Below are 25,239 nucleotides of genomic sequence, written 5' to 3'. Positions count from 1 at the left end.
GCTCAAAGTCACTAATCATCTGAGAGATGCAAATCAAAACAACAATGAGGTACCATCTCACACCTGTCAGAATGGCTATCATCAACAAATCAACAAACAACAAGTGCTGGAGAGGATGTGGAGAAAAAGGAACACTCGTGCACTGCTGGTGGGAATGCAGACTGGTGCAGCCACTATGGAAGACAGTATGGAGTTTCCTCAAAAAACTAAAAATGGAACTCCCATTTGACCCCGTGATCCCACTTCTAGGAATATATCCCAAGAAACCAGAAACACCAATCAGAAAGGATATAGGCACCCATATGTTCATAGCAGCACAGTTCACCATAGCTAAGATCTGGAAACAGCCTAAATGCCCATCAGTAGATGAGTGGATTAGAAAACTGTGGTACATCTACACGATGGAATACTATGCTGCTGTAAAAAAGAAGGAACTCTTACCATTTGCAACGGCATGGATGGAACTGGAGAGCATTATGCTAAGTGAAATAAGCCAATCAATGAAGGAAAAATACCACATGATCTCACTCATTTATGGATAATAAAGACCATTATAAGCTTATGAACAAAAATAGATACAGAGGCAGAGCAGCCTCGAAAAGACTGTCAAACTGCAGCGGGAAGGCCGGGGAGGGTTGGAGGGCAGGAAGGGGGGGAGGGGGGTAAGAGACCAACCGAAGGACTTGTGTGCATGCATATAAGCATAACCAATGGACATAGACACTGGGGGGTAGGGAGGCCAGGGGATTGTCAAGGGTGGGGGAAAAATGAGACATATGTAATACTCTCTGTAACGCTTTAAGCAATAAAACAATAATAATAATAAAAAAGAGTCACCTGCCAGAAGTCAGCCACAGTGGCGGGCAGTGGTCCCTGGGCGGCAATGTAAGCTGGACTCCGGGGGTCGTGGTCCATCTGCAAGACAGGTTCACAGTGATGAGCTCGGAAATGGTCACGAACGAGGAAGTCACACAGCAGCCACAGGGAGTGCTGGTCGCACCCTGCACCGACTGCCACCAGGACACGCCCCATGCCGGCCACTCCTGACTGCTGTGCAGGGGACAGGAGCAGCATCATCAGTGAGGATCAGCCCTTGCTGGTGTGGCTCAGTGGATAGAGCATTGACCTGCAGACTGAAGGGTCTGGGTTCGATTCCGACCCAGGGCACATGCCTGGGTTGCAGGCTCGATCCCTGGCCCTGATCAGGGAGTGAATGTGGAGGCAATCAATGGATGTGTCTCTCTCACATCGATGCTTCTCTCTCTGTCTCTCCCCTCCCTTCCACACTCTCTAAAGATCAATGGAAAGATATCCTCAGGTGAGGATTAAAAAGAAAAAAGAAGTGAGGTTCAGACGCCAATCAATGAAGCCGCTACACAGGCTGGGCTGCAGGGTGAGGCCGCCAGCAGGGTGGCCTTTCCCCGGATCCCAGAGCGGGTTGGCATGAGCAGGGTGCGTGCAGAGTCAGGGTCGGGCCACGAGCCGGTGTTAGCCCTGTGGGCCCAGGCTGGTGCGAGGCGAGCCCTGCTCCCGGCTGAGTGAGGGCCCCGCTCCTGGCGAAGCACCCCCCGCCCGGAAGCATTCATGAACGCAGTGCATCTGCCTCTGGAAAGAGCCACCGCCCACAGGGGTGCTTGTTTTGTTACCACGAAGGCTCAGGCACGGCTGAGTCACGCACGGTCGGCGTCCTGGGGAGGAGGCGGCCCCAGCAGCTGCCCCCACCAGACGGAACAGGAGTTTTCGATGCGCAGTGCTGGGGTGACATAGCCCACCTCCTGCCCAACATGCTTTTTTGCCCAAAACAATTTAGAGAGCAGCCCGGTTTTGAATTGTTACGATGTTCAAATGAGCATTTAGTTGCTTTCAAAATGAGAAATGTGAAAATCTGGACTGGTTTCAGGAGAGTAAATAAGGCCACCTTTTGTCACAGGCCTCAATTGTTGTGGTGTTTCACTTACTGTCCCCAAGACCATAGAGGATGGGACACTCGCCATCCCCCTCGCTATCGCGTGGCTGCCGCGCAGAAGGCCGTGAACACCTAGAGGGCTCAGTGGGGAAATGAGTCCTCCGTTGAGCAAATGACGGCGGTGCCACGCACCCCTGTGGGACAGACGACATCCCGGGCAGGAGCACTCGATGCGAGCAGCCAACGCCGCGCCTCAGAGCCGGGCGGAGGAGGGGGCGCGGCGTCCTCAGTGCATGAAAGTACAGCAGACAAGGATGCGGACAGAAGCCTCATTCCGCTTGATCTCCAGGGCGGGACAAGTGCGAGGAGAGGAGGCAGGCACGCCCCTTCCCTTCTCCGGGAAGCACTCCAGGCGGCCGACGAGCTCAGCGTGGTGGACGTGTGTCCTGCCTCCGGTTCCTGGTGGGAGAACAGCATCTTCTCCGTTCTCGCTCACCTTCCCACATCTTGTGGGAAACTTTTTATTTGTACAAATGCCAAGTTCACAACCAGAAGCTCTGTGACCGCGGAAGAAGGGAGAGTCTGCTTGGACCCCGGCCCTGTGTCTGTGAGACCTGAGAGGGGAGGGATGTGGGCAGCACGAGGTCTGATGCCCTTCAACCCCGGGATCCCCGGGAGTTTTCAGAAAAGGTGAAGCAGAACCCACTGTCCACAGGGTGACGAGTCTGTGAAGACGCCGGGTGAACCTGGGCACCAGCATGGAGCATTCCTATGAACCTTCAGTGCACAGGCGAACAGCCTGGGATCTGCCTTCAGCTTCCTATATATAGGAAGGCCTAAGCGACTATTGGGCCAGTGGACCTTTCGACTGGAAGCTATGACATGCACTGACCACCAGGGGGCAGATGCTCAACACACAGGCATGGAAACATGGAACAGACTGATGAATCGGAGGGAAGGGGGAGGGGAGAGGGTGGGAAGAGATTAACCAAAGATCTTACATGCATACTAGAGGCCTGGTGCACGAAATTCATGGGCAGGTACCGTCCCTAGGCCTGGCCTGTGATCAGGGCCATCTTCCCCAGCTGCCCACAGCTGGCCCCGTCCCCCGCCCCAGTTCCCTGTTCCCCATCTGGTGATCGGTGCCTGATGGCCGGGGGAAGGGACCGAGAGGTCAGCTGTTCCCACCTGCTCGCCGGCCCCGCCCCTGCCATGGGAGGCCATCGGGCGATCAGAGCCTGCCAGCCGGGGAAAGGGACCAAGAGGAGGTCAGTGCGCCTCATAGTGACTGGTCCAGCAGTTGTTCTAGTCATTCTGCTGTTAGGGTCAATTTGCATATTACCCTTTCATTATATAGGATAGAGGCCTGGTGCATGGCTGGCCTGCCCTGAAGGGGACCCTGAGTCAGGGTGGAGGGTCCCCGCTGGGGGGCGGGGCCGGCCTGGGCGAGGGGTTGCGGGTGGTTTGCAGGCCACCCATGCCCCCGGCTTTGTCAGGAAGGACGTCTTGGTCTATCTGGTCTAATTAGCATATAACCCCTTTATTAGTATAGATTATTAGTATAGACTAGAGGCCTGGTGCACAGATTCACGCACTGGTGGGGTCCCTCAGCCTGGCCTGCAGGGATTGGGCCGAGTCTGTGCACTGGGCCTCTGACATCCCCCGAGGGTCCTAGATTGTGAGAGGGCACAGGCCAGGCTGAGGGACCCCACTGGTGCATGAATCCATGCACAGGGCCTCTAGTTATTAAATAAGTGTGACTGCCTGGTTTTCTCCCTAGAAACCCTAATGTGCATGAAAAATTTCGCAATAATTTCCCCAGTGTCCTTTCAGAAGTGATCTTAAGGAGGAAGTGTTCAGCGTGTCCTGAAGCCTGGCTCTCTTATTTGGCCAATTTCTTATGCTATTCAGGGCATCATCCTCTAAGGAATCAATTTGTACTAGTTAATTAGACAAATGCATTCTGATACTAGATAAATCAGTTAAACACATTCTGAATTAAAACTTTATTTATTTTAATAATTCTTTATTGTTGAAAGTATTACATATGTCCCCTTCCCCGCCATTGAACCCCTCCAGCCCGCCCCCACCCCCACCCCAGGCCCTTATCACCCTACTGTCTGTGTCCAAGGGCCATGCATATAAGCATACAAGGTCTTTGGTTGATTACCTCCCACTCACCCATCCTCCCCATCTTCCCTCTGGGATTCCACACTCTGTTCCATGTTTCCATGCCTCTGGATCCACTTTGTTCATCAGTTTATTTTGTTACTTAGATTCCAGATATAAGTGTGATCATGTGACTCTTGTCTTTCTCTCACTGGCTTATTTCACTTAGCATGATGCTCTCCAGGTCCCTCCATGCTGTCTCAAAAAGTAAGAGATTCTTCTTTTTTAACTGCTGCATAGTATTCCATGGTGTAAATGTACCACAACCTTTTTATCCACTCGCCTACTGATGGGCACTGGGGCTGTTTCCAGATCTTAGCTATTGTAAATTGTGCTGCTATGAACATAGGGGTCATACATTCTTTCTGATTGGTGCTTTGAGTTTCTTAGGACATATTCCTAGTAGTGAGATCATTGGGTCAAATGGGAGTTCCATATTTAATTTTTTGAGGTAACTCCATACTATTTTCCATAATGGTTGCACCAGTCTGCATTCCCACCAGCAGTGCACGAGGGTTCCTTTTTCTCCATATCCTCACCACTACTTATTATTTGTTGATTTGTTGATGGTAGCCATTCTGAGAGGTGTGAGGCGACACCTCATTGTGGTTTTAATTTGCATCTCTCGGATGATCAGTGACTTTGAGCATTTTGTCATGTCTCTTGGACATTGTATGTCCTCTTTGGAGAAGTGTCTATTTAGGTCCTCTGCCCATTTTTTAATTGGGTTATTTGTCTTCCTTTTGTTAAGTTGTATGAGTTCCTTATATATTTTTGATATTAACCCTTTATCAGATGTATCATTACCAAATATGTTCTCCCATACAGTGGGCTCCATTTTCATTTTGTTGATGGTTTCTTTTGCTGTGCAGAAGCTTCCATTTTTTTTTTAAAAAAAATATGTTTTATTGATTTTTTACAGAGAGAAAGGGAAAGGGATAGAGAGTTTGAAACATCGATGAGAGAGAAACATCAATCAGCTGCCTCCTGCACAACCCCTACTGGGGATGTGCCCACAACCAAGGTACATGCCCTTAACCGGAATCGAACCCGGGATGCTTCAGTCTGCAGTCCGATGCTCTATCCACGGAGCCAAACCGGTTAGGACGAAGCTTCCTTTTTTGATGTCGTCCCATTTGTTTATTTTCTCCTTAGTTTCTTTTGTCCTAGGAGATGTATCTGTAAACATACTGCTACGAGAGATGTCTGAGATTATTCTGCCTTCTAGGATTTTCATGGTTTCATTTAAGGGACATTTAAGTCCCTTATCCATTTTGAGTTGTTCTTGTGTATGGTATAAGTTGGTGGCTTGGTTTCATTTTTCCTGTATCTGTCCAATTTTCCCAGCACCATTTATTGAAGAGACTGTCTTGACTCCATTATATGCTCTTGCCTCCTTTGTCAAATATTAATTGAGCATGATGGCTTGGGTCGATTTCTGGGGTCTCTGTTCTGCTCCATTGCTCTATATGCCTGTTCTTGTGGCAGTAACAGGCTGTTTTGATTACAGTGGCTTTGTAGTATAACTTGAGATCTAGTATTGTGATCCTTCCAACTTTGTTCTTTCTCAAGATTGCTGCAGCTATTCGGGGTCTTTTTTGGTCCATATAAATTTTTGGAGTATTTGTTCTAGATTTGTGAAATATGCCATTGGTATTTTAATACGGATTGCATTGAATCTGTAGAGGGCCTTGGGTATGGACATTTTAATGATGTTGATTTTACCAATCCAGGAACACTGGATTAAAACTTTAAACATTTTTCCTCCCTTAATATACTACAGAATAAAGAGGGAGGTGATCCGCACCTGCTGATGGAGACTTCAGCCTGTCCCTGTTGTGAAATGTGCAGTTTTGACAAAACTGCCACGTGACTGACAGGCTCAGCCTCCGCTCCAGTGCCCGCCGCCCGAGGGGCCTCTCCCGGACACTGTGCGGGAGAGCAGGGCCTTGGTTTACGTTCACGACCTCCAATGAAAAGCAAAGATTGCCCACTGTCGCTCATGGCTGGTGGCGGAGTTTAATGCGGGCTGAGCACAACCGCGGTGACGGATGGCCAGGCTCCCAGCCCTGACGGCGCTTCTTACTCAGCTGCCGGCTGCAGCTGCCTGGCCTCCGCTATCTCAGAGGAAGACGCCCCACGGGCTTCCCTTCACCGTTCCGACTCAAGTGAAAGGAAGAACTGTGGTGTTGAATAAAGGAGGGAGCACAACAAAAGCACTTATTTCCCTCGGTGTTGCCTTCAGACCCAAGTCCCTGCGGGAGCTGCTCCCGGATGATGCTGTTTCTACACCAGCAGCTGTGCCCACCCTGACGCTGGGCTTCCGCAGGCGCTGGAACTCGGGGCCCCACACAGGGGACGCGGGGGCTTGCACACACGCCCTCATGGCTTTCGGACCTGGAACGACTCCTTTAGTTCTCTCGTGGGTCCTCCCAGGGACCAGGAGTCATAGAAGGACGTGACTCTCCTTGTTCCAAGGGTCTGGGGTCAGCGCCATGGTCCGTTGTGCAGGCCGGGGCCAGGCAACTACAGGCTCGCCTCCCGGACACAGGCCGCTCACAGCGGGGACGGGCGGCCACCAGTGCGGCTTTGCCTTGATTGTTTGAATCAGAACCAACAAGAAAATCCAAGCACATTACAATGTGCTGGAGAGGGACTGAGTGGCCACAGGAGAACCTGGGAGCCAGGGGCCGAGGTCCGGAGGCACCTGCAGGAGGACCAGGTAAGGACAACCTTCTTCCACGAGGCCACAGGCCAGGGCGGGCTCGGCCGGGCAGGCAGGCACACCGGCCGGTCTTCCCTGCGCTGTGCTGGGCCGGCGGTGAGAAGGGTCGGGAAGCGCGAGGTGGCCCAGGCACGTGGAGCCTCAACAAGAGGCGTTTATACAACAGGCGCTTTGGAATGAGTGGAACCAGCCACTGTGGCCCCCGTGGCCCACCGCCAGCAGCTGCTGCTTGGAGTCACATGGCGATGCTCTCCTGGACAGCTCACCACTGGGGAGCCAGGGGTTGCTAGCACATGGGGTGCCTTTCATGAGTCCAGAGACCCCTGTCCCACCCAAACCTCTGTCACCTGTAAAGTCATTGCCTTGGAATAGCAGCCGGTGCAGCACCCCCACACACAGTCCTTGACTGGATGCAAATCATGATTTCGGGGAGACGTCTGGACACCTCCCCTAAGACAACGTGGAGAAACACGTCTACATCGAGGCCACCTCAGCCCCTCGCCCTCATAAACCCACACCAAGCCCTTCTCTGCTGCCGGCTTAAATGCCCTCGACCGCACTCCTGTGGCCTCTGCTTGCAGGCACACAGCCCTCTCCCCGTGGCTGCAGACCCCCAGGCGCTGCCCCCCTGCCCAGGGCAAGAGGACCGCAGGGGCCGCACGCAGTGAGACAGGAGGCAGGACGAGCCCAGGCAGCTGTGGGCGGGAGGACTTCCCCAGAAGCTGAGAGGGTGGGCTGGCCTCAGGGACCTGACAGTGAGGGGTCAGGGGGTGACAGAGACCCCTTTCCCTCGTCTGGTCCTCAGCTCCACCTCCCAGAGGGCACAGCACCCTGCACCCCTCCAGACAGCCAAGTGCCAGGGATCACTTTCACAAGTGCCAGGCATGGCTCTAATTTTCCCATTTCCCCGGAATGAATCGGGCACAAGTGGGCCTAGGAAAGGGTAAACCTTCAGGCCACTGGTGCTGGCCCTCCCGGTCACTGCTCCCTGCCCAGGACACAGTCACCTGGCTCACTGGGTAAGGCTGGTTGCTGAATGAGACTAGTTACTTCATTGAGACTAGTAACCTGGCTGAGACTAGTTACCTGGTTAGGGCTAATTACTGGTTGAGACTAAGAACCCAGTTGAGACTAGTTAACTGGTTAAGGCTGGTTCCTGGTTGAGGCTAGTTACCTGGTGGAGACTAGTAACCTAGTAGAGGCTAGTTATCTGGTTAAAGCTGGTTCCTGGTGGAGACTAGTTACCTGGTAGAGACTACTTATTTGGTTATTGGTTGAAACGAATTACCTGGCTAAGACTGGTTACCTGGTAGAGACCAGTTACCTGATTAAGGCTGGTTACTGGTTGAGGCTAGTTACCCAGTTGAGGCTAATTATCAGCTCTCTACTGGGAGCAGGGCAGGGCATGTTTTCCATGCCAACCTCACGTGGCTTGCCCACGTGGTGCCCTGGGAAAGGCTGGCGCCCTCCGTGGGGACAGTACTTACAATGGGGCTGGCGTTGATGTAGTCCGAGTTGCTGTGGCTGTTTTCCGGCTTCAGCAGGATCCGGGAGTGGTCATCTGCAAAGGTCCAGAGCAGAGAGTCAGGTCTGTGCCAGCCCGTACCGCCCAGGAGTGCGCATGCAGCGATGCCGCGAGGGCCCTGTGCTGTCCTCGGCAGGCGGCGTCCCCTCCGAGTGCTCAGCCCTTCCCACGGAGCTCAGGGTGCTCTGCCCCTCCTCCCCATTTACTCCCGTCACCGTCTGTAGAGGAGAATCAGGCTGTGCGAGGACCTGACTCTGTCCCACCTGGTACAACCTGGAGACACCAAGGTTATTTGCGACATTTATAGAGTTGACCTTTACACATGTTCAGCAACATAGTAAATAAATGTCGACATGCAGAGGAAGCTATCAGGCACCACTCAATACCTCAGGCTTTGTCATCTACAAACAGCTAAATCCTCGAGGTGATAGAATTTCGTCTTATTTATTTATTTATTTTTAAAAATAAATCTTTATTGTTCAGATTATTACAGATGTTCCTCTCCCCCCTGCCTCATAGCTCCCCTCCACCCGGTTCCCACCCCACCCCATGCCTTTACCCCGCCCCCCAACATCCTCGTCCATAGGTGTAAGATTTTTGTCCAGTCTCTTCCCGCACCCCCACACCCCCTTTCCCCTGAGAATTGTCAGTCTACTCCCTTTCTATGTCCCTGATTCTATTATATTCACCAGTTAATTATGTTCATCAGATTTTTTATTCACTTGATTTTTAGATTCACTTGTTGATAGATATGTATTCATTGTCACTTTGTTGTTCATAATTTGTATCTTTACCGTTTTCTTCCGCTTCCTCTTCTTAAAGAATATCCTTCAGCATTTCATATAATACTGGTTTGGTGGTGAGGAACTCCTTTAGCTTTTTCTTGTCTGTGAAGCTCTTTATCTGACCTTCAATTGTACATGATAGCTTTGCTGGGTAGAGTAATCTTGGTTGTAGGTTCTTGCTACTCATCACTTTGAATATTTCTTGTCACGCCCTTCTGGCCTGCAAAGTTTCTGTTGAGAAATCAGCTGACAGTCGTATGGGTACTCCCTTGTAGGTAACTGAGTTTCTTTCTCTTGCTGCTTTTAAGATTCTCTCTGTCTTTTACTCTTGGCATTTTAATTGTGAAGTGTCTTGGTGTGGTCCTCTTTGGATTCCTCTTGTTTGGGGTTCTCTGCACTTCCTGGACTTGTAAGTCTATTTCTTTCAAAAGGTAGGGGAAATTTTCTGTCATTATTTCTTCAAATAGGTTTTCAATATTTTGCTCTTTCTCTTCTTCTGGCACCCCCATAATTCGGATGTAGGTATGCTTGAAGTTGCCCCAGAGGATCCTTACACTATCTTCATGTTTTTGGACTCTTTTTTCTTTTTGCTTTTCCAGTTGGGTGTTTTTTGCTTCTTCATATTTCAAATTTTTGCCTTGATTCTTGCGATTCTCTAGTTTGCTGTTGGATCTCTGTATATTATTCTTTTTGTTTTTAATATATTTTTTATTGATTAAGATATTACATATGTGTCCTTGTTCCCACGTTACCCTCTACCACCACCCCCGGCCCTGCTCATGCCCTCACCCCCCCGTTGTCCGTGTCCATTGGTTAGGCCTATATGCTTGCATATAAGTCCTTTGGTTGATCTTTCCCCCTTACCCCTACCCTCCCCTACCTTCCCTCCAAGGCCCGACAGTCCAATCAATGCCTCTCCGTCTCTGGATCAGCCCTTGTTCATCAGTTTATGTTGTTCATTATATTCCACAAATGAGTGATATTCTGTGGTATTTATCTGCTCTCCAGTTCCATCCATGCTGTGGCAAATGGTAAGAGTTCCTTTTTCTTCTTCCTCTTCTTAAAGAATACCTTTCAGCATTTCATATAATGCTGGTTTGGTGGTGATGAACTCCTTTAGCTTTTTCTTATCCGTGAAGCTCTTTATCTGACCTTCTATTCTGAATGATAGCTTTGCTGGATAAAGTAATCTTGGTTGCAGGTTCTTGCTATTCATCACTTTGAATATTTCTTGCCACTCTCTTCTGGCCTGCATGGTTTCTGTTGAGAAATCAGCTGACAGTCGTATGGGTACTCCCTTGTAGGTAACTGAGTTTCTTTCTCTTGCTGCTTTTAAGATTCTCTCTGTCTTTTACTCTTGGCATTTTAATTGTGAAGTGTCTTGGTGTGGTCCTCTTTGGATTCCTTTTGTTTGGGGTTCTCTGCACTTCCTGGACTTGTAAGTCCATTTCTTTCACCAGGTGGGGGAAGTTTTCTGTCATTATTTCTTCAAAAAGGTTTTCAATATCTTGCCCTCTCTCTCCTTCTGGTACCCCTATAATTCTGATGTTGGTACGCTTGAAGTTGTCCCAGAGGTTCCTTACACTATCTTCATATTTTTGGAATCTCTTTTCTTTTTTCTTTTTCGGTTGGGTATTTTTTGTTTCTTTGTATTTCAAATCTTTGACTTGATTCTTGGGATCCTCTTGTCTGCTGTTGGATCTCTGTAAATTATTCTTTATTTCAGTCAGTGTATGCTTAATTTCTAGTCGGTCCTTTTTCATGTCTTCCATGGTCTCACTATACTCCTTGAGGGATTCATTAAATTTATCGGCGGTTTCCATAAAATTCTTGAAAAACCTTATAAACGTGGCCTTGAACTCTATATCCAGTCGTTTGCTTTCCTCCATTTCTGCCATTTGTGACCTGTTTCATTGTCTCCGCATTTTGGCTGCTTCCCTGTGTTGATAGAGTGGCCCTGCGCGCCAGGTGTCCTGTAGGGCCCAGTGGCTCAGCCTCCCCAGTGACCTGGGGTGGACACTCTTGGTGCACTCTTGGTGCCTTGGTTGTTGTAGGATCACTGGGAGGAATTGACCTCCAGGCCAATTGGCTGTGAGAATCAGCTGTGTCTGAAGTGGGAGAACTTCTGTGCTGAAGACACCCTTCTGGGGCAAGACTTGCTTCAGTGGGGCTTTGGTGCTCACTGAGTCTGCTCCCTGAGTGTGTCCCTTATGGATCTGAGGAGTTGCAATCTGGATGGTCCCCCTCTGACCACTGGGTACAGTGGCTCCTGGATCTAAGGAGGTGCTAATTCAGCCTCTGCCTGAGGCCACACAGCAGGAGCCACGAAGAGGCTCAGCTGTGAAGCAATGCAAGCGCTGCGGGGCCTTGGGCCTTCTCTTGGAAGTTCCGGGTCTGCCTGGCTCAGCTGCAGTTAGGTACATTCACATGCAAAAGCCTCTGCCGCAGCCTGGGTGGGGCGGGGTCTCAGGGAGTCAAAGGGCGGTGAAAGCAGCTATGGTGATTCTCCGCCCAGAGTCGCACGTCTCAGTGTCCCGGTAATGGCTGCAAGCACCTCTGAGGGAAAGCCTCCCTCAAGTTCGCCCGCTGCCCGACAGACCAGCTTCTCCCTGTATGAGTCCTGGGTCCCCAGAGACTTCCCGGAACCGGAGTTCAGAGCAGTAGTCGGGAGCTTGTGATTCAAAAAAAACAGCCGCGTCCTCAGGTGCCACCCCCTTTCTGCGCGCGCGCGCCGCCGTACCTCTGCACTTCACCTCAGCAGCTCCTCTGGCTCTCAGCGTGATTTTCTTTCCTTCTAGTTGTAGAATTTACACTCAGCCAGGCTTCCTGTTGTTCTGGGTGATGTCTGCTCTCTCCTTTGCGGTATTTTTCAATTGTTGTGGGAGGCGACAATTTCCCGGTGTTTATCTATGCCACCATCTTAGTTTCTCCCTCTGTATATTATTCTTTATTTCAGTCAGTGTATGCTTAATTTCTGATTGGTCCTTTTTCATATCCTTGAGGGTCTCACTAAATTTCTTGGAGGTTTCCAGAAGATTCTTGAGTAACCTTATAACCATGGTTTTGAACTCTATATCCAGTAGTTTGCTTTCCTCCATTTCTTTCATTCATGACATGTTTCTTTGTCTCCACATTTTGGCTACTTCCCTGTGTTGATAGAGTGGCCTTGTGTGGTAGGTGTCCTATAGGGCCCAGTGTCTCCGCCTCCCCAGTCACCTGAGGTGGACACTCTAGTTACACCCCTTTGTGGGCTGGGTACACATTCCTGTTGTAGTTAAGCCTTGATTGCTGTAGGTGTCACTGGGAGGAATTGACCTCCAGGTCAATTGGCTGTGAAGACCAGCTGTGTCTACAATGGAAGAACTGCTGTGCTGGAGACACCCTTATGGGGCAGGACTTGCTTCAGTGGGGCTTTGGTCCTCACTGAGTCTCCCCCTTGAGTGTGTCACTTATGGATGTGAAGAGTTGTAATCTGGTGTGGTCTCACACTGACCACTGGGTACACTGGCTCTTGGATCTCTAAGGAGGTGCAAAGTCAGCCACTGCCTGAGGCCACCCAGCAGGAGCTACAGAGAGATCTGCAGATTCCTCCTCTTTGTTTGGGGTTTGGAAGTGCCCAGGTGAGGCCCAGCTGTGAAGCAAGGCCGGCTGCTGCTGCTGAGCCTTGGACCTTCTTTTGGAAGCTTTGGAGCTCTCTGACCCAGCTGCAGTTTGTTAGGTTTTATGCTGAGAAAGGACTGGCCATTCATATGCAAAAGCCACTGTGCACAGCTTGGGTGAGGTTGTAAATTGGGTGGGGCGGGGTCTTGGGGAATCATCAGGGCAGAGCAAACAGTAATGGCTGCCAGTCAGCCCTGCATCAGAGAGGTCCCCGTGTCTCCATGTTCCACGCCTCTTCGCAGGAACAATGATTGCTGTGAGTACCTCTGAGAGAAAGCCACCCTCATATTCCGGCCCAATGCCAGACAGTCCAGTTTCTCCCCGTATGAGTCTGGGTCCCCAGAGTCTCGCCTGGAACTGGAGTTCAGAGCAATCAGAAGCTTGTATTTCCCTCCTGATTGAAATAAAACAATAGTGCACCCAGTTGCCAGCCTGTTTCGTGAGCGTCTCCACACCTCCACACCTCTTACCAGCCTCAATGCGCTTTTTTCTTTCCTTCTAGTTGTAGAACTTCCACTCAGCCAGCTTTCCCTTGGTTCTGGATGATTGATGTTTTGTCTTTTAGTTGTAGTTTTGATGTGGTTGTGAGAGGCAACAAGTGTAGGTGTTTACCTATGCTGCCAACTTGGTTCTTCTTCCAGGGGAGGGCAGTTGGGGGTGATCAGGCCGGCAGGGGAGGGCAGTTGGGGGTGATCAGGCCGGCAGGGGAGGGCAGTTGGGGGTGATCAGGCCGGCAGGGGAGGGCAGTTGGGGGCGATCAGGCTGGCAGGGGAGGGCAGTTGGGGGTGATCAGGTTGGCAGGCAGAAGCAGTTAGGGGCAATCAGGCAGGCAGGCAGGCGAGCGGTTAGGGGCCAGTGATCCCAGATTGTGAGAGGGATGTCCACAGGTATCGGGCCTAAACCAGCAGTCAGACATCCCCTGAGGGGTCCCAGATTGTAGAGGGTGCAGGCCAGATTGAGGGACACCTCTCCCCCCATGTACTAATTTTGTGTACGAAGCCTCTAGTATCTCAATAAAAACATATTCTTAAAAAAAAGACGCTTGAATGAACTCCTGAGCATTGACCCCGCACCAATGCCTGATGCAAGAACAAGATTTCTAATTTCTCCTGCATTCTGTCTGTTCTAAACAGAACTCACATATATCACCTGCCTGCTTCCCACCGCACCATGCCATTGACAGAACGGGAACTATTCTCCTATTTTAAGCTGAAAAATGAAGGCCCAGAAACACCCAGTGAATGACTTGATAGACGCCACATGGCCAACAGCCAGGAGCCCAGGTTTGAGGTCAAATCCTGCACCTGGCAGCCAGGGGATGTCTGGGTCAATTATTCAGTATTTTAAAGTGTCGGATTTGTCATCCAAAGTGTGGGATACTGATGTTGAACTCACAGGCATGTTGTGGCAAATGGTGTGTATAAAGCAGGCACTGTAATCATGTAGCAAGGGGCTTACGGACAAAGTCAAGATTATAGGTGCACACACCTCACCGGTGAAAAGCCCACAGAACTGACACACGTATCTAGGACGGTGGACGCATGGCGTTGCCACGAAGTAGAAGATGGTTTTCATAAATGCCAACAGGAGATACTGTGTGCGATGAGGGCACAGAACCCTGCAGGTAGACAAGCGAGGGTCCTGTGGGGGTCGCTGCAGCTCGGTCAGCGGACCTGCACCGGCACGGCCTGTCCCATGCACCACACGAGCCGCCAGAGCCCACCTGCGGAGAGGGTGCCAGGCCTCTGGCCGCAGATCCCAAGGATCTCTACGGACGGTTCTCCACAGCTGGTGAGTGACTCACTGACCCAGTGCGTGATGGGGTGGGTCCTTCACTAGAAGGTGCAGACCTTGGTGTGCTGAGGGGTCGGGAGTCCGCGGGATCATGGCCGTCCAGTGGTCAGCCAGGACTCGCACCGTCGCAATGTTCCTTTGTGATTTAGATGAAACCATCACGCTGGCCGGACGCCACTGGCCGTGCTTTGCAGCTGTGGCCGTAGAGGTGTGGTGTGTATCAGAGGATGGGCCGGGGCGTGTCTGGAGGGTCAGTTCCGAGTCGCTCATGTAGACCGAGCCCTGGGATAAGCAGTTCCGGCGTGGGGGCCGCAGGTCCATGGGCGGCTTCTGCTCTGCAAGCCCACAGCCAAGGCTCTCCCACACCATCGGCTCCGCGGTGAGGCCAGACGGTGGCCTAAGGGTTCCGCCAACACACACAGAAATGCCTTTACTGATTGGGACTTGTAGTTGATGCAAAGCAATGAATTTAAAAACATGTTTTTTAATTGATTTTAGAGAGGAAGGGAGAGGGAGAGAGAAACATTGAGGTGAGAAACATCTGGTTGCCTCCCGCAGGTACTCCGGCTGGGGACCGCACCCAAAAGCTGGGCATGTGCCCTGGCAGGGAATCCAGCCAGTGACCATTTAGTGCCCCGGACAACACGCAACCCGCCGAGCCACCTGGCCAGGGCGAAGCGATACATTTTTATATTATGTTTGTTTCTGGATTCTGAGAAGCTAAAGAGATGTTTTCATTGCAGACGGTTTCCCGTCACTGTGGCAGAGATGATGATTTGTGACGGATCCTGGGGGCACGCGTGACTGGCCAGCTCACACTGACCAGTGCATCCTTGGCCTCGGGGTGTGCGGGTTCTGTGGCTGCTGGAGGGAGCGTCCACACACCCAGCGGCGTAGACACCACTGTTTATAGTGGGCAGTGCTGTCCTTTAGCCCAGGTGTCGGTGGGGCTGGCTCCCCTGGAGACTGGGGGGCGGGGGGCCTGGGCCCTGGCTTCCAGGTGCTGCCCGGCCTTCTGGGCCCTGTGGCTTCTCGCAGCTTGTTTGCCTCCCTCGTATATGGTCACCAGGGTAACCCAGGATGACTGTCTCCTGTGAGGGCATGTGGAATGCGAGCCTTTGCCACATCAGGTAACGTAGTCACGATTCTAAGGGTTGGGACGAGGGCACCTCGAAGGCCATTGTTTTGCCGCCACACCCAGCAAAATGACACAGCGCAGCCCGCCAGAGACTGAGTCCCACAGGAGCTCTGGGACCTGTTCCTGATGCCCATGGCAGAGTGGGTGCCCCTCTGACACCCTCCTCAGCCAGGTTAGCAAGCACTGCCGTGCTGAGGCCCGTGTCCAGCTGCTGGACAGCCTGTGACTTCCTGGTGCCGCCCTCTGCGCCGCCCCCCAGAAAAGGCCTCTGAGAGGCTGCTGGTGTAGACGGCGGGGCCACAGGAGCATCTGTCCTGTGTCTATTTCAACCAAAAGCTCTCAGCAGGTGCCCACCTCTCGTCCTACAGACAGAGCATTCCAACAGGTAGCATTCCGCGCCTCCACCTCCAAGGAAGAGAGGAGGTGGAGTTGGTGGACGGGAGGGCAGCAGTGGCTGTCGAGGTTCTGGTCACCGGGCAGGTGAGTGGGAACGGCGGCCACGGTCTTCCCCTTGAGGCCATGAGGCGCTGGTAACGCCGGCGAGGTGGGTGCGGACAGGGCCCAGCCTCTGTGGCAGGGGTGTGGCTAGAACACGGCGTGTAGTAGGTCTGGGACTGGGCCAGTGAGAGGGCCCCTGGGAGGTCCCCTCAGAAAGCAAAGGCGAGTGTAAAACCAGGTACATTATAAAGTGGAACATCCAAACTACAGCTACAAATGTGCCTGCGTCTGGATAAGAAACACACACCAAAAGTTGTGGTAAGGACATCACTGGCATTCTGGGAGCATCGGTGGATTGAAACAGGATGTTAGAGACGATTGCAAATGTTCTCAGTCCTAACATTGGGGCTGCGAGGGTGCAGCACGTCCTCGTTTTTAGGAGACGCAGGCTGCAGTGGTGAGATGGCATGATGCCTGGAACTCACTGTGAGGCAATTCCGACAACAATAAATAAAGCACACACACACACACACACACACACACACGCTCCCACTCCCACACTCACACACACACACTCACCGTCACACACACACGCTCCCACTCCCACACTCACACACACACACGCTCCCACTCCCACACTCACACTCACACACTCACTGTCACACACACACGCTCCCACGCCCACACTCACACACACACACTCACTGTCACACACACACGCTCCCACTCCCACACTCACACACACACACTCACTGTCACACACACACACTCCCGCTCCCACACTCACACTCACTGTCACACACACACGCTCCCACTCCCACACTCACACTCACACACTCACTGTCACACACACACTCACACTGCCACACTCACACCCATACACTCACACATACACATACTCCCTCATACACTCACCCAAACACACTCATACTCTCACACAGTCACACACACTTCCTCACACCCCCACACATCCCCACACACATTCACTCTCATGCACACACTCACTGTCAGACATGCACTCTGTCACATACCCCCACACACTCACACACACATACACACTCTCACATACACTCTCACACACACATGCACACATTCCCTCACACATACACACTCAATTGTCTCACACACACACACTCACACACACTCACACACACACACTCCCTCACACACATACTCCCTCACTCACACACACAAACACACTCACACTCACATAAACACCCATTCACACACACACACATACACACACTGTCACACACAGACTTACTCCCACACACGCGCACACACTCCCACACACACCATGCAAAAACGGCCCACCATTGAGGAGCCGTTGTGGAGTCCAGGTAGCGGGTGTGCAGTTGACCGTGGGTTGTGGTGCAGCCCGACTGTGTGTGAATGTCAGCACGGCAGTGAGGGCTGTGCCAAGCCAGCGGCATTTCTCCTCTGCAAAGGGCTCTGGGCGGGGCCCACGCCGGTCCCGGTGTCAGATCCTCTGGGGTCAGGAGGGTGGCCTGCACCGATGTGGAGACATTCCACGCCGCCCAGGGATGGGGGGAAGGGACGCTGCCGGTGGCATTGCTCTCCGCGCCTGGTGGCTGCAGGGTCGCCAGGGCCTCGAGGACACAGAGCCCGGCTGCCGGGACGGCCACCAGACGCTGCTCCCGGCCCCGCCCGCGGTTACTCTGTCGAGGGTTTTATCAATGACCTGAAGGTGTAACTGGGCTTATAGACTGTGTGGCTGCAAAGCGCGGAGCCGGAGGAGCTGGGAGCTGGGGATGAAAACCTCCCAGGTGGTGCACGCAGGACGGCGCAGCCGAGCTCTGGTGCAGCCGGGGAGGGGCTGGGCCCACGTCGGGCTCCCAGCAGGAACACCCGAGTTCAGCGAGCCAACAGAGCACGCCCACTGCTCAAGGAAAACTCACACCTGGCGGACGAGAAGACCCCATGAGGGGAGGCACCGCCGTCTGAGGCCGCGTGCGTCTCTGGGCGTGTTTCCCAAGGCCGGTCCCATCCACTCACTCCAAGGCTCACCCGCGTGGACGTGGCAGGACCAGCCAGCGTTTGAGAGACGCCCCCAGGTCCCCGCTCTGAAGGGTGCAGGTCAATCCTGATGGGTCTCCCTCCCGCGGAGGAGGTGGCTGTGAACGGAGGAGGGATGCGCCTGTGCTCGGGGGACCTTATCCACTCGACCCAGCAGCGTGGACTCGCTGCCCCCACCGCCCTTCCCACCCACCAGCGTGCTCCTCACGCCCCACGGTGGGCCACCCAGCTGCGGACGGCCGGGTCAGCACCGTGGCCTTTCCAACTCCCAGTCCCCAAGTCCCAGGAAGAAGGTGGCTCCTGGCTCCGGCTCTGGTCAGAGGCGGCGTCGCCACAGCCGGGCCTGGTCCCTGTGTGGCCGAGGACCGGACTGCCGCTGGCCCTGAGCCTGCCCAGCAGGGCTGAGCAGCGCAGGGAAGGGATGGCACTGCCCTCCGCCGCCGTGTCTTGGTCCCACGGGGAGGGTGCCCAGGAAGGGCGCTGGGCTAACACCCACAAGACCTGCCGGCCCAGCCTGCACCTGACCTCGGGGACGTGCAGCGAGCGCCCCTGAGGTCTGCTTGTTCCCAACTGCTCCCCATCTGGTCCTGAGCACGTGGCTCACCGGTGTCTCTGTCACGAGTCCCTGGCACATAGCAGGTGCTTAATAAATAACTGTTGGTTGGCCAAACCGGTTTGGCTCTGTGGATAGAGCGTCGGTCTGCGGACTGAAAGGTCCCAGGTTCGATTCCGGTCAAGGGCATGTACCTTGGTTGCGGGCACATCCCCAGTAGGAGGTGTGCAGGAGGCAGCTGGTCGATGTTTCTCTCTCACCGAAGTTTCTAGCTCTCTATCCTTCTCCCTTCCTCTCTGTAAAAAATCAATAAAATATATTTAACAAAAAAACAAAAAACAAACAAACAAAAAAAACTGTTGGTTGGACGTTTCTTTCTGCTTTTCCACTGGCAGTGGTTCCTGGCCAGGTAGCAGTCCACAGTGGATGCTGCCTTGCTGACGGCTGCTCACCCCAGGCCCACGGCCGGCACCATGCTCATCCCCTCCAACCCTCCCAGTGCCAGGTTGCCAGGGCAACTGCATGCTCCCAGCTGCAGAGGAAGAGGCTCTGAGGGGCGTAGCAGCAAGTCTCCAATGGCACCATGAAAGCCGCCTGATAGCGCAGGCAGCAGGCACCTCTGTCCCCACTGGGGTTTTAGGACTGTGCCCGGACCCCAAGACAGGCACGGATTCTGCGTTTTTAGGCTGGGACAGCCTCACGGGGGGCATCCACACCGCTCTTCACAGTGGGGGACAGGTTGCCGCAGAGAGGGTGCGGGGTGGGGCTGGGAAGGAGAGGGGCTTCCCAGCCATGAGAATGACAGGGGGGACGATGAGGACAGAGGCACAGCCTGTCCCCCCTTCCCGGTGGCGCCCCGCGGTACGTACAGGCCAGCACTGCTGGGCAGCGGTTCTTGGGCGCGTTCTCCTCCCTCTGGGCCACGAGCGAGCTGTTGGGCTCCGCCTGGTACGCGCACAGCGCCTCCCACTCCCTCTCCAGCCGGTTCTTGTTCCTCAGGTGGTCCTCCATGTAGGCCTGCAACGGGAACCAGAGTCAGGGCGTGCGACATGGGGCCCACATCCCCTGTGTGCACAGTCAGGGCGCAGGCCCCCACCAGGCCCAGTTGGAAGGGCAAGGCTGCCAGGCGCACGTGCGGACACAGAGCTCGCACCCTGGGCTGGGTCAGAGGGGTCTGTCTGTGCAGACTCAGCCCAGGCCGCCGCCCCTCTCTGTCAGGACAGGACCAGGAGAGCCAGGCACAGGGCAGACAGGTCTGGTCAACTACCAGATACTGGACGGAAACCGTGTCCAGCCGGGAGGAAGCGAGTGGGGCTCGAGCCTCAGGGAGGCTCCCTGCGCCAAGCTGAAGGGGACGGGCTTATGCAGGTCAGGAGGGGCAGCTGGAAGCAGGCGTGTCTGCCAGGGGAGCGAAGCGCAGGGGGCGGGGCTCTGGATGTCTGGCTGGGGTGTCGGAAGGTTTGGGAGCAGGGTCTGGGCTGGGAAACAGGAGGATGCTGCCAATGAAGGGACGTGTACCGCTGCACAAAACAGCTCATGTCCCACGGGGACACCATGTGGAAGGTTAAGAAGCCAGGATTCACCCAACCGCGGACACACTGCAGCCTGGGAAGGTGCCTCAGTAAATGTTTGCAATGAAAGCCACTTTCTTTTTCTCAGAGAACCACTGGCTACAAACAGATACGATGTTGCAATATTATTTGAGACTAGAGGCCCAGTGCACGAGATGTGAAATGCATGCACTGGTAGGGTCCCTAGCAGCTGCCGGCCGCTGGCTCGGGCCTCCCTCACTTCCCCGGGCCGGCCCTGCCCCTGGTCGAACAGACAGTTTGCATACTACGCTTTTATCACAGAGGATTGTTCCACTGAAGTCTACAGCACACTGCTTGAAACCATTTCGTGTGTCCCCTTGGAGCCACGCTGAGGCCGCTAGCTCAGAGAGCACCTCAGGGATGAGGGGGTGGCAGGGACCCCGGGGCGTGGCAGCATGCACGGTGGCCGGCGGGCAGGCAGGCGTGTCTCCTGCCACCTGAGCAGACAGATGGCTGTCATTTCATGAAGCTGTTGTTCCCTGGGGCACATGCTAACAATGCACAGAAGGGATGGGGGACCCCCGCCCTGACCCTGAGGCCCACGCATTCCTGCAGATGTTAGTGGGCGTTTGTCAGTCACGTGTGCTCACTCCAGGGCGGGAGCCAGGGACAGGCTCTCCATGCACAGAAGTCATTTCCCCGGTAATTGGCCTCCTTTGCTGAACCCCCTGGGTGTGATGCATCTAAGATACGGAGCTGCTTGCCCGCGTGCAAAATATTAAACAGCAGGTGGTGTTAACAAAAAACAAAAGCAAAGCCAGCAGAACTAGAGACTCCGACCCCCCTGCTCCGCCAAGACCTGATTCTTCTGGGCTCCCAGAGTCCCCAGAAGCCAGGACGGCCGCAGGGCTCGACTCAGTGTCCGAAACGCCGTTTCACCCGCTGTGCGCAGCCAGCTCACTGTGCGCTGCCAGCACCCTCCTGGTTCCCTCACAGGGCGGCCAGCTATCCAGCTCAGGTTCCACCCAGGAGCACCACCCGCAGTGCCTAGATGATCCCTGGCCTTTGTCCAAATGACCTAGACTCTCCGCCCCAACAAAACCTTCCCCCATTTGGACCCCTCCCCCAATCATCCCACCCTCCGCACCTTTTTCATGCTGATCCTCCTTAATGAATCTGTCCAAAGGTCAAGGTCAGTGCCAGCGAGCCTCCTCCTCTCGAGCCTGACCAGGACATGCCTGTCACCACCTGTCTGATCTGCCTTACTTACCCCCCACCTCAGGCACTTACTGTTATTTTATTTATTATTATTTTTGTTAACCCTGACCTGAGGAAATTTTTTCATTGATTCTTTTTAGAGAGAGTGGATGGGAAGGAGGGAGAGAGAGAGAGACAAAGAGAGAGAGAGAGAAACACTGATGTGAGAGAGACACATTGATTGGTTGCCTCCTGCAATACCCCAACCTGGGCCGGGGATTGAAACTGCAAGCCAGGTATGTGCCCTTGAGCAGGAATTGAACCCTTGGTCCAATAGGCCACCACTCTAACCACTGAGCACGCTAGCCAGGGCCAGACATTTACTTTTTTACTTATTGATTTTTAAAATCTTTATTGTTGAGATTATTACACATGTCCCTCTTTTCCCCCCATTATCCCCCTCCACCCAGTTCCCGCCCTGCCTCAGGCCTTCACCACCCTATTGTCCGTGTCCATGGGTAATGCATATCCTATCTAATAATAGACAAACATGGTAATTAACCGTACCTCCGACACACTTCCCATTGGCTAATCAGGGCTATATGCTAATTAACTGCCAACCAAGATGGCGACCTGTAGCCAGGCAGCTGAAGCGAACAGGGAGCTTGCTTGCTCCAGTGATGGAGGAAGCCAAGGTTCCCTGCCTGCTGCCACCCAGCTCTGAGCTGCACTCTAAGCAACTATGTTGCAATTATAGAAGCTAAACAAATCCCAGAAACCTGCTTTCAGCCAGCTGGGCCTCAGAGCTGGAGTTGCAACAGTGTTTCAATTATAGAAGCTAAACAAAGCCCAGATACCTGCTTTCAGCAGCCAAGGTCTCAGAGCTGGAGCCGAGCCTCAGAGCTAAAGCTGGCTCTCGGCTCCAGTGACAGCCATAGAAGGTAAATAAATCCCAGAATAAAAAAAAAAAAAGAAAAAAAGGAGAGATTGGGCGCTTCAGTCAGACTGGCCAGGCACCCCAGTGGGGACCCCCACCCTGAAGGGGGTGTGACCAGCTGCAAACAGCCATCAGCCCCTCATCCAGGCTGGCCAGGCACCCAAGTGGGATCCCCACCCTGATCCGGGACACCCTTCAGGGCAAACCAGCTGGCCCCCACCCATGCATCAGGCCTCTATCCTATATAGTAACAGGGTAATATGCAAACTGACCCTAACAGCAGAAGGACTGGGAATGACTGGTCACTATGACACACACTGACCACCAGGGGGCAGACGCTCAATGCAGGAGCTGCCCCCTTGTGGTCAGTGTGCTCTCACAGGGGAGGAGCTCTGCTCAGCCACAAGCCAGGCTGATGGCTGCCAGTACAGCGGTGGTGGTGGGGGCCTCTCCTGCCTCCTCAGCAGTGCTAAGGATGTCAGACTGCAGTTTAGGCCTGCTCCCCGCTGGCAAGTGGACATCTCCTGAGGGCTGCCGGGCTGCCAGAGGGATGTCTGATTGCTATCTTAGGCCCAATCTCCCGGGGAGCAGGCCTAAGCCAGCAGGTGGTCATCCTCTGAGGGGTCCCAGACTGCGAGAGGGCACAGGCTGGGCTGAGGGACCCCCCTACTCCCCCCGAGTGCACAAATTTTTGTGCACCGGGACTCTAGTATTACCTAATAATAGACGAACATGGTAATTGACCATACCTCCGCTACGCTTCTCATTGGCTAATCAGCAGAATATGCAAATTAACCCAACCAAGATGGCAGCCGGCAGCCACACAGCTGAAGTGAGCAGGAGGTTTGCTTGCTCCAGTGATGGAGGAAGCCAAGGTTCCCCGCCTGTTGAGGCCCAGCTCTGAGCTCCAGTCTAAGCAACAATGTTGCAATTATAGAAGCTAAACAAACCCAGAAACCTGCTTTCAGCCAGCAGTGGCCACGGAGTTGGAGACTTGGGTTGCCCCTGGCGATGGAGGAAGCCAAGCCCTGGCCCCAAGCTACAAAGTTTCAATTATAGAAGGTAAATAAATCCCAGGGGGAAAAAAAAAAAAAAAGGAGAGGCTGGGAGCTTCTGTCACTGGGGAGGCTTGGCCAGGCTGAAAACGGCCCTCAGCCCTTCACCCAGACTGGCCAGGCACCCCAGTGGGGACCCCCACCCTGAAGGGAGTGTGACCAGCTGCAAACAGCCATCAGCCCCTCACCCAGGCTGGCCAGGCACCCCAATGGGGACTCCCACACTGAAGGGGGTGTGACCAGCTGCAAACAGCCATCATCCCCTCACTCAGGCTGGCCAGGCACCCCAGCAGGACCCCCACCCTAAAGGGGGTGTGGCCAGCCTGTAAACGGCCCTCAGTCCTTCACCCAGACTGGCCAGGCACCCTAGTGGGGACCCCCACCCTGAAGGGGGTGTGACCAGCTGCAAACAGCCATCAGCCCCTCACCCAGACTGGCCAGGCACCCCAGCGGGACCCCCATCCTGATCCGGGACACCCTTCAGGGCAAACCAGCCGGCCCCCACCCATGCACCAGGCCTCTATCTTAGATAGCAAAAGGGTAATATGCAAACTGACCCTAACAGAACGACTGGGAATGACTGATCACTATGACACACACTGACCACCAGGGGGCAGACGCTCAATGCAGGAGCTTGCCTCTGGTGGTCAGTGTGCTCCCACATGGGGGAGCTCTGCTCAGTCATAAGCCAGGCAGATGGCTGCCAGTACAGTGGTGGTGGTGGGAGCCCCTCCTGCCTCAGCAGCGCTAAGGATGTCTGTAGTTTAGGTCTGCTCCCCTCTGGCAAGTGGACATCCCCCAAGGGCTCCCAGGCTGCCAGAGGGATGTCTGACTGCCAGCTTAGGCCCGATCCCCTGGGGAGTGGGCCCAAACCAGCAGATGGTCATCCCCCGAGGGGTCCTAGACTGCGAGAGGGCACAGACCGGGCTGAGGGAACCCCCCCGCCCCCCATGCACAAATTTTTGTTCAACGGCCTCTAGTATGCATATAAGTTCTTTGTTAACCTCTTCCCACCCCACCCCCTCTGAGATTCATCAGTCAGTTCCATGTTTCCATGCCTCTGGTTCTATTTTATTCATCTGACTAGAGGCCCGGTGCATGGATTCATATACTGGTGGGGTCCCTCTGTGTGGCCTGTGAGGATCAGGCTGAAACTGGCATCCAACATCTCCCAAGGGATATAGTAGTGCGCGGAGCTGCAGGCGGCTGGGGAGGAGCCGCTCCCGCTCCTTCTGGTCAGCTGAGCTTCTGCCCTTGTCTTCCACTGCTGCCCTTTGCATCTCCTGGTCTGTCACACCCAGCTATGGAGAAGTGAGTCCCTAGGGCAGAGCTCCCGCGGACTCACTAGGGGTGCAGATTGAGACTTCGAGAAGTGGGATGAGTGCCTGAGGGGTACCCTGGGCAGACCAGGGAGTCATGGTTGCTGTATGGCAAGGCTGCCCACTTCGCATACCATCCTGTAAGTCCTGGGATGGCTCCAGTCTGATAGGAGGAGGCAGGCATTAGGGACAGAGTTCATGGTCTCTTTTTTCCCTCCCTCTGTCCCTCAGTCCCAGCTGCCCGAGGGAGGATATGGCCAGAAGGGTTGATGGGGGCCGGGGGCGCCATGCCTCTGGAGTGGTGGAATATGGGCCGATGGCCTGGCCTCTCAATGTGAACTGCAGCTCAGCCCCACCTGCTTGCAATCTTTCATAGACTCAATCGCCTGTTTCTCTTTTTGGCTAAGTTGCACATCATAGCGACCGGTCGACCAGTTGCTTAGGTTTTATATAGATAGATTCCTTGTTT

The 25,239-nt window shown here is 53.8% G+C and overlaps 1 protein-coding gene across 1 annotated transcript in view; it reads right to left on the bottom strand.

Annotated features, from left to right (window-relative positions):
* PTPRN2 (protein tyrosine phosphatase receptor type N2) overlaps positions 1–25,239 on the bottom strand; it is a 477,757-nt gene that overhangs the window by 26,638 nt on the left and 425,880 nt on the right. The window contains exons 15-17 of the mRNA XM_081101859.1: positions 19,600–19,747; positions 8,288–8,361; positions 838–915 (exon numbers count right to left, since the gene is read on the bottom strand). Coding sequence (XP_080957985.1) covers positions 838–915; positions 8,288–8,361; positions 19,600–19,747 — 300 coding nt within the window. The remainder of the gene's footprint in view (positions 1–837; positions 916–8,287; positions 8,362–19,599; positions 19,748–25,239) is intronic.

Source organism: Myotis nattereri (genome assembly GCF_964212035.1).
Source record: "Myotis nattereri genome assembly, chromosome: 11".
Lineage (NCBI taxonomy): Eukaryota > Metazoa > Chordata > Mammalia > Chiroptera > Vespertilionidae > Myotis > Myotis nattereri.
Note: the sequence above shows the minus strand (reverse complement) of the source record. Positions and strands in the feature narration are given on the sequence as shown.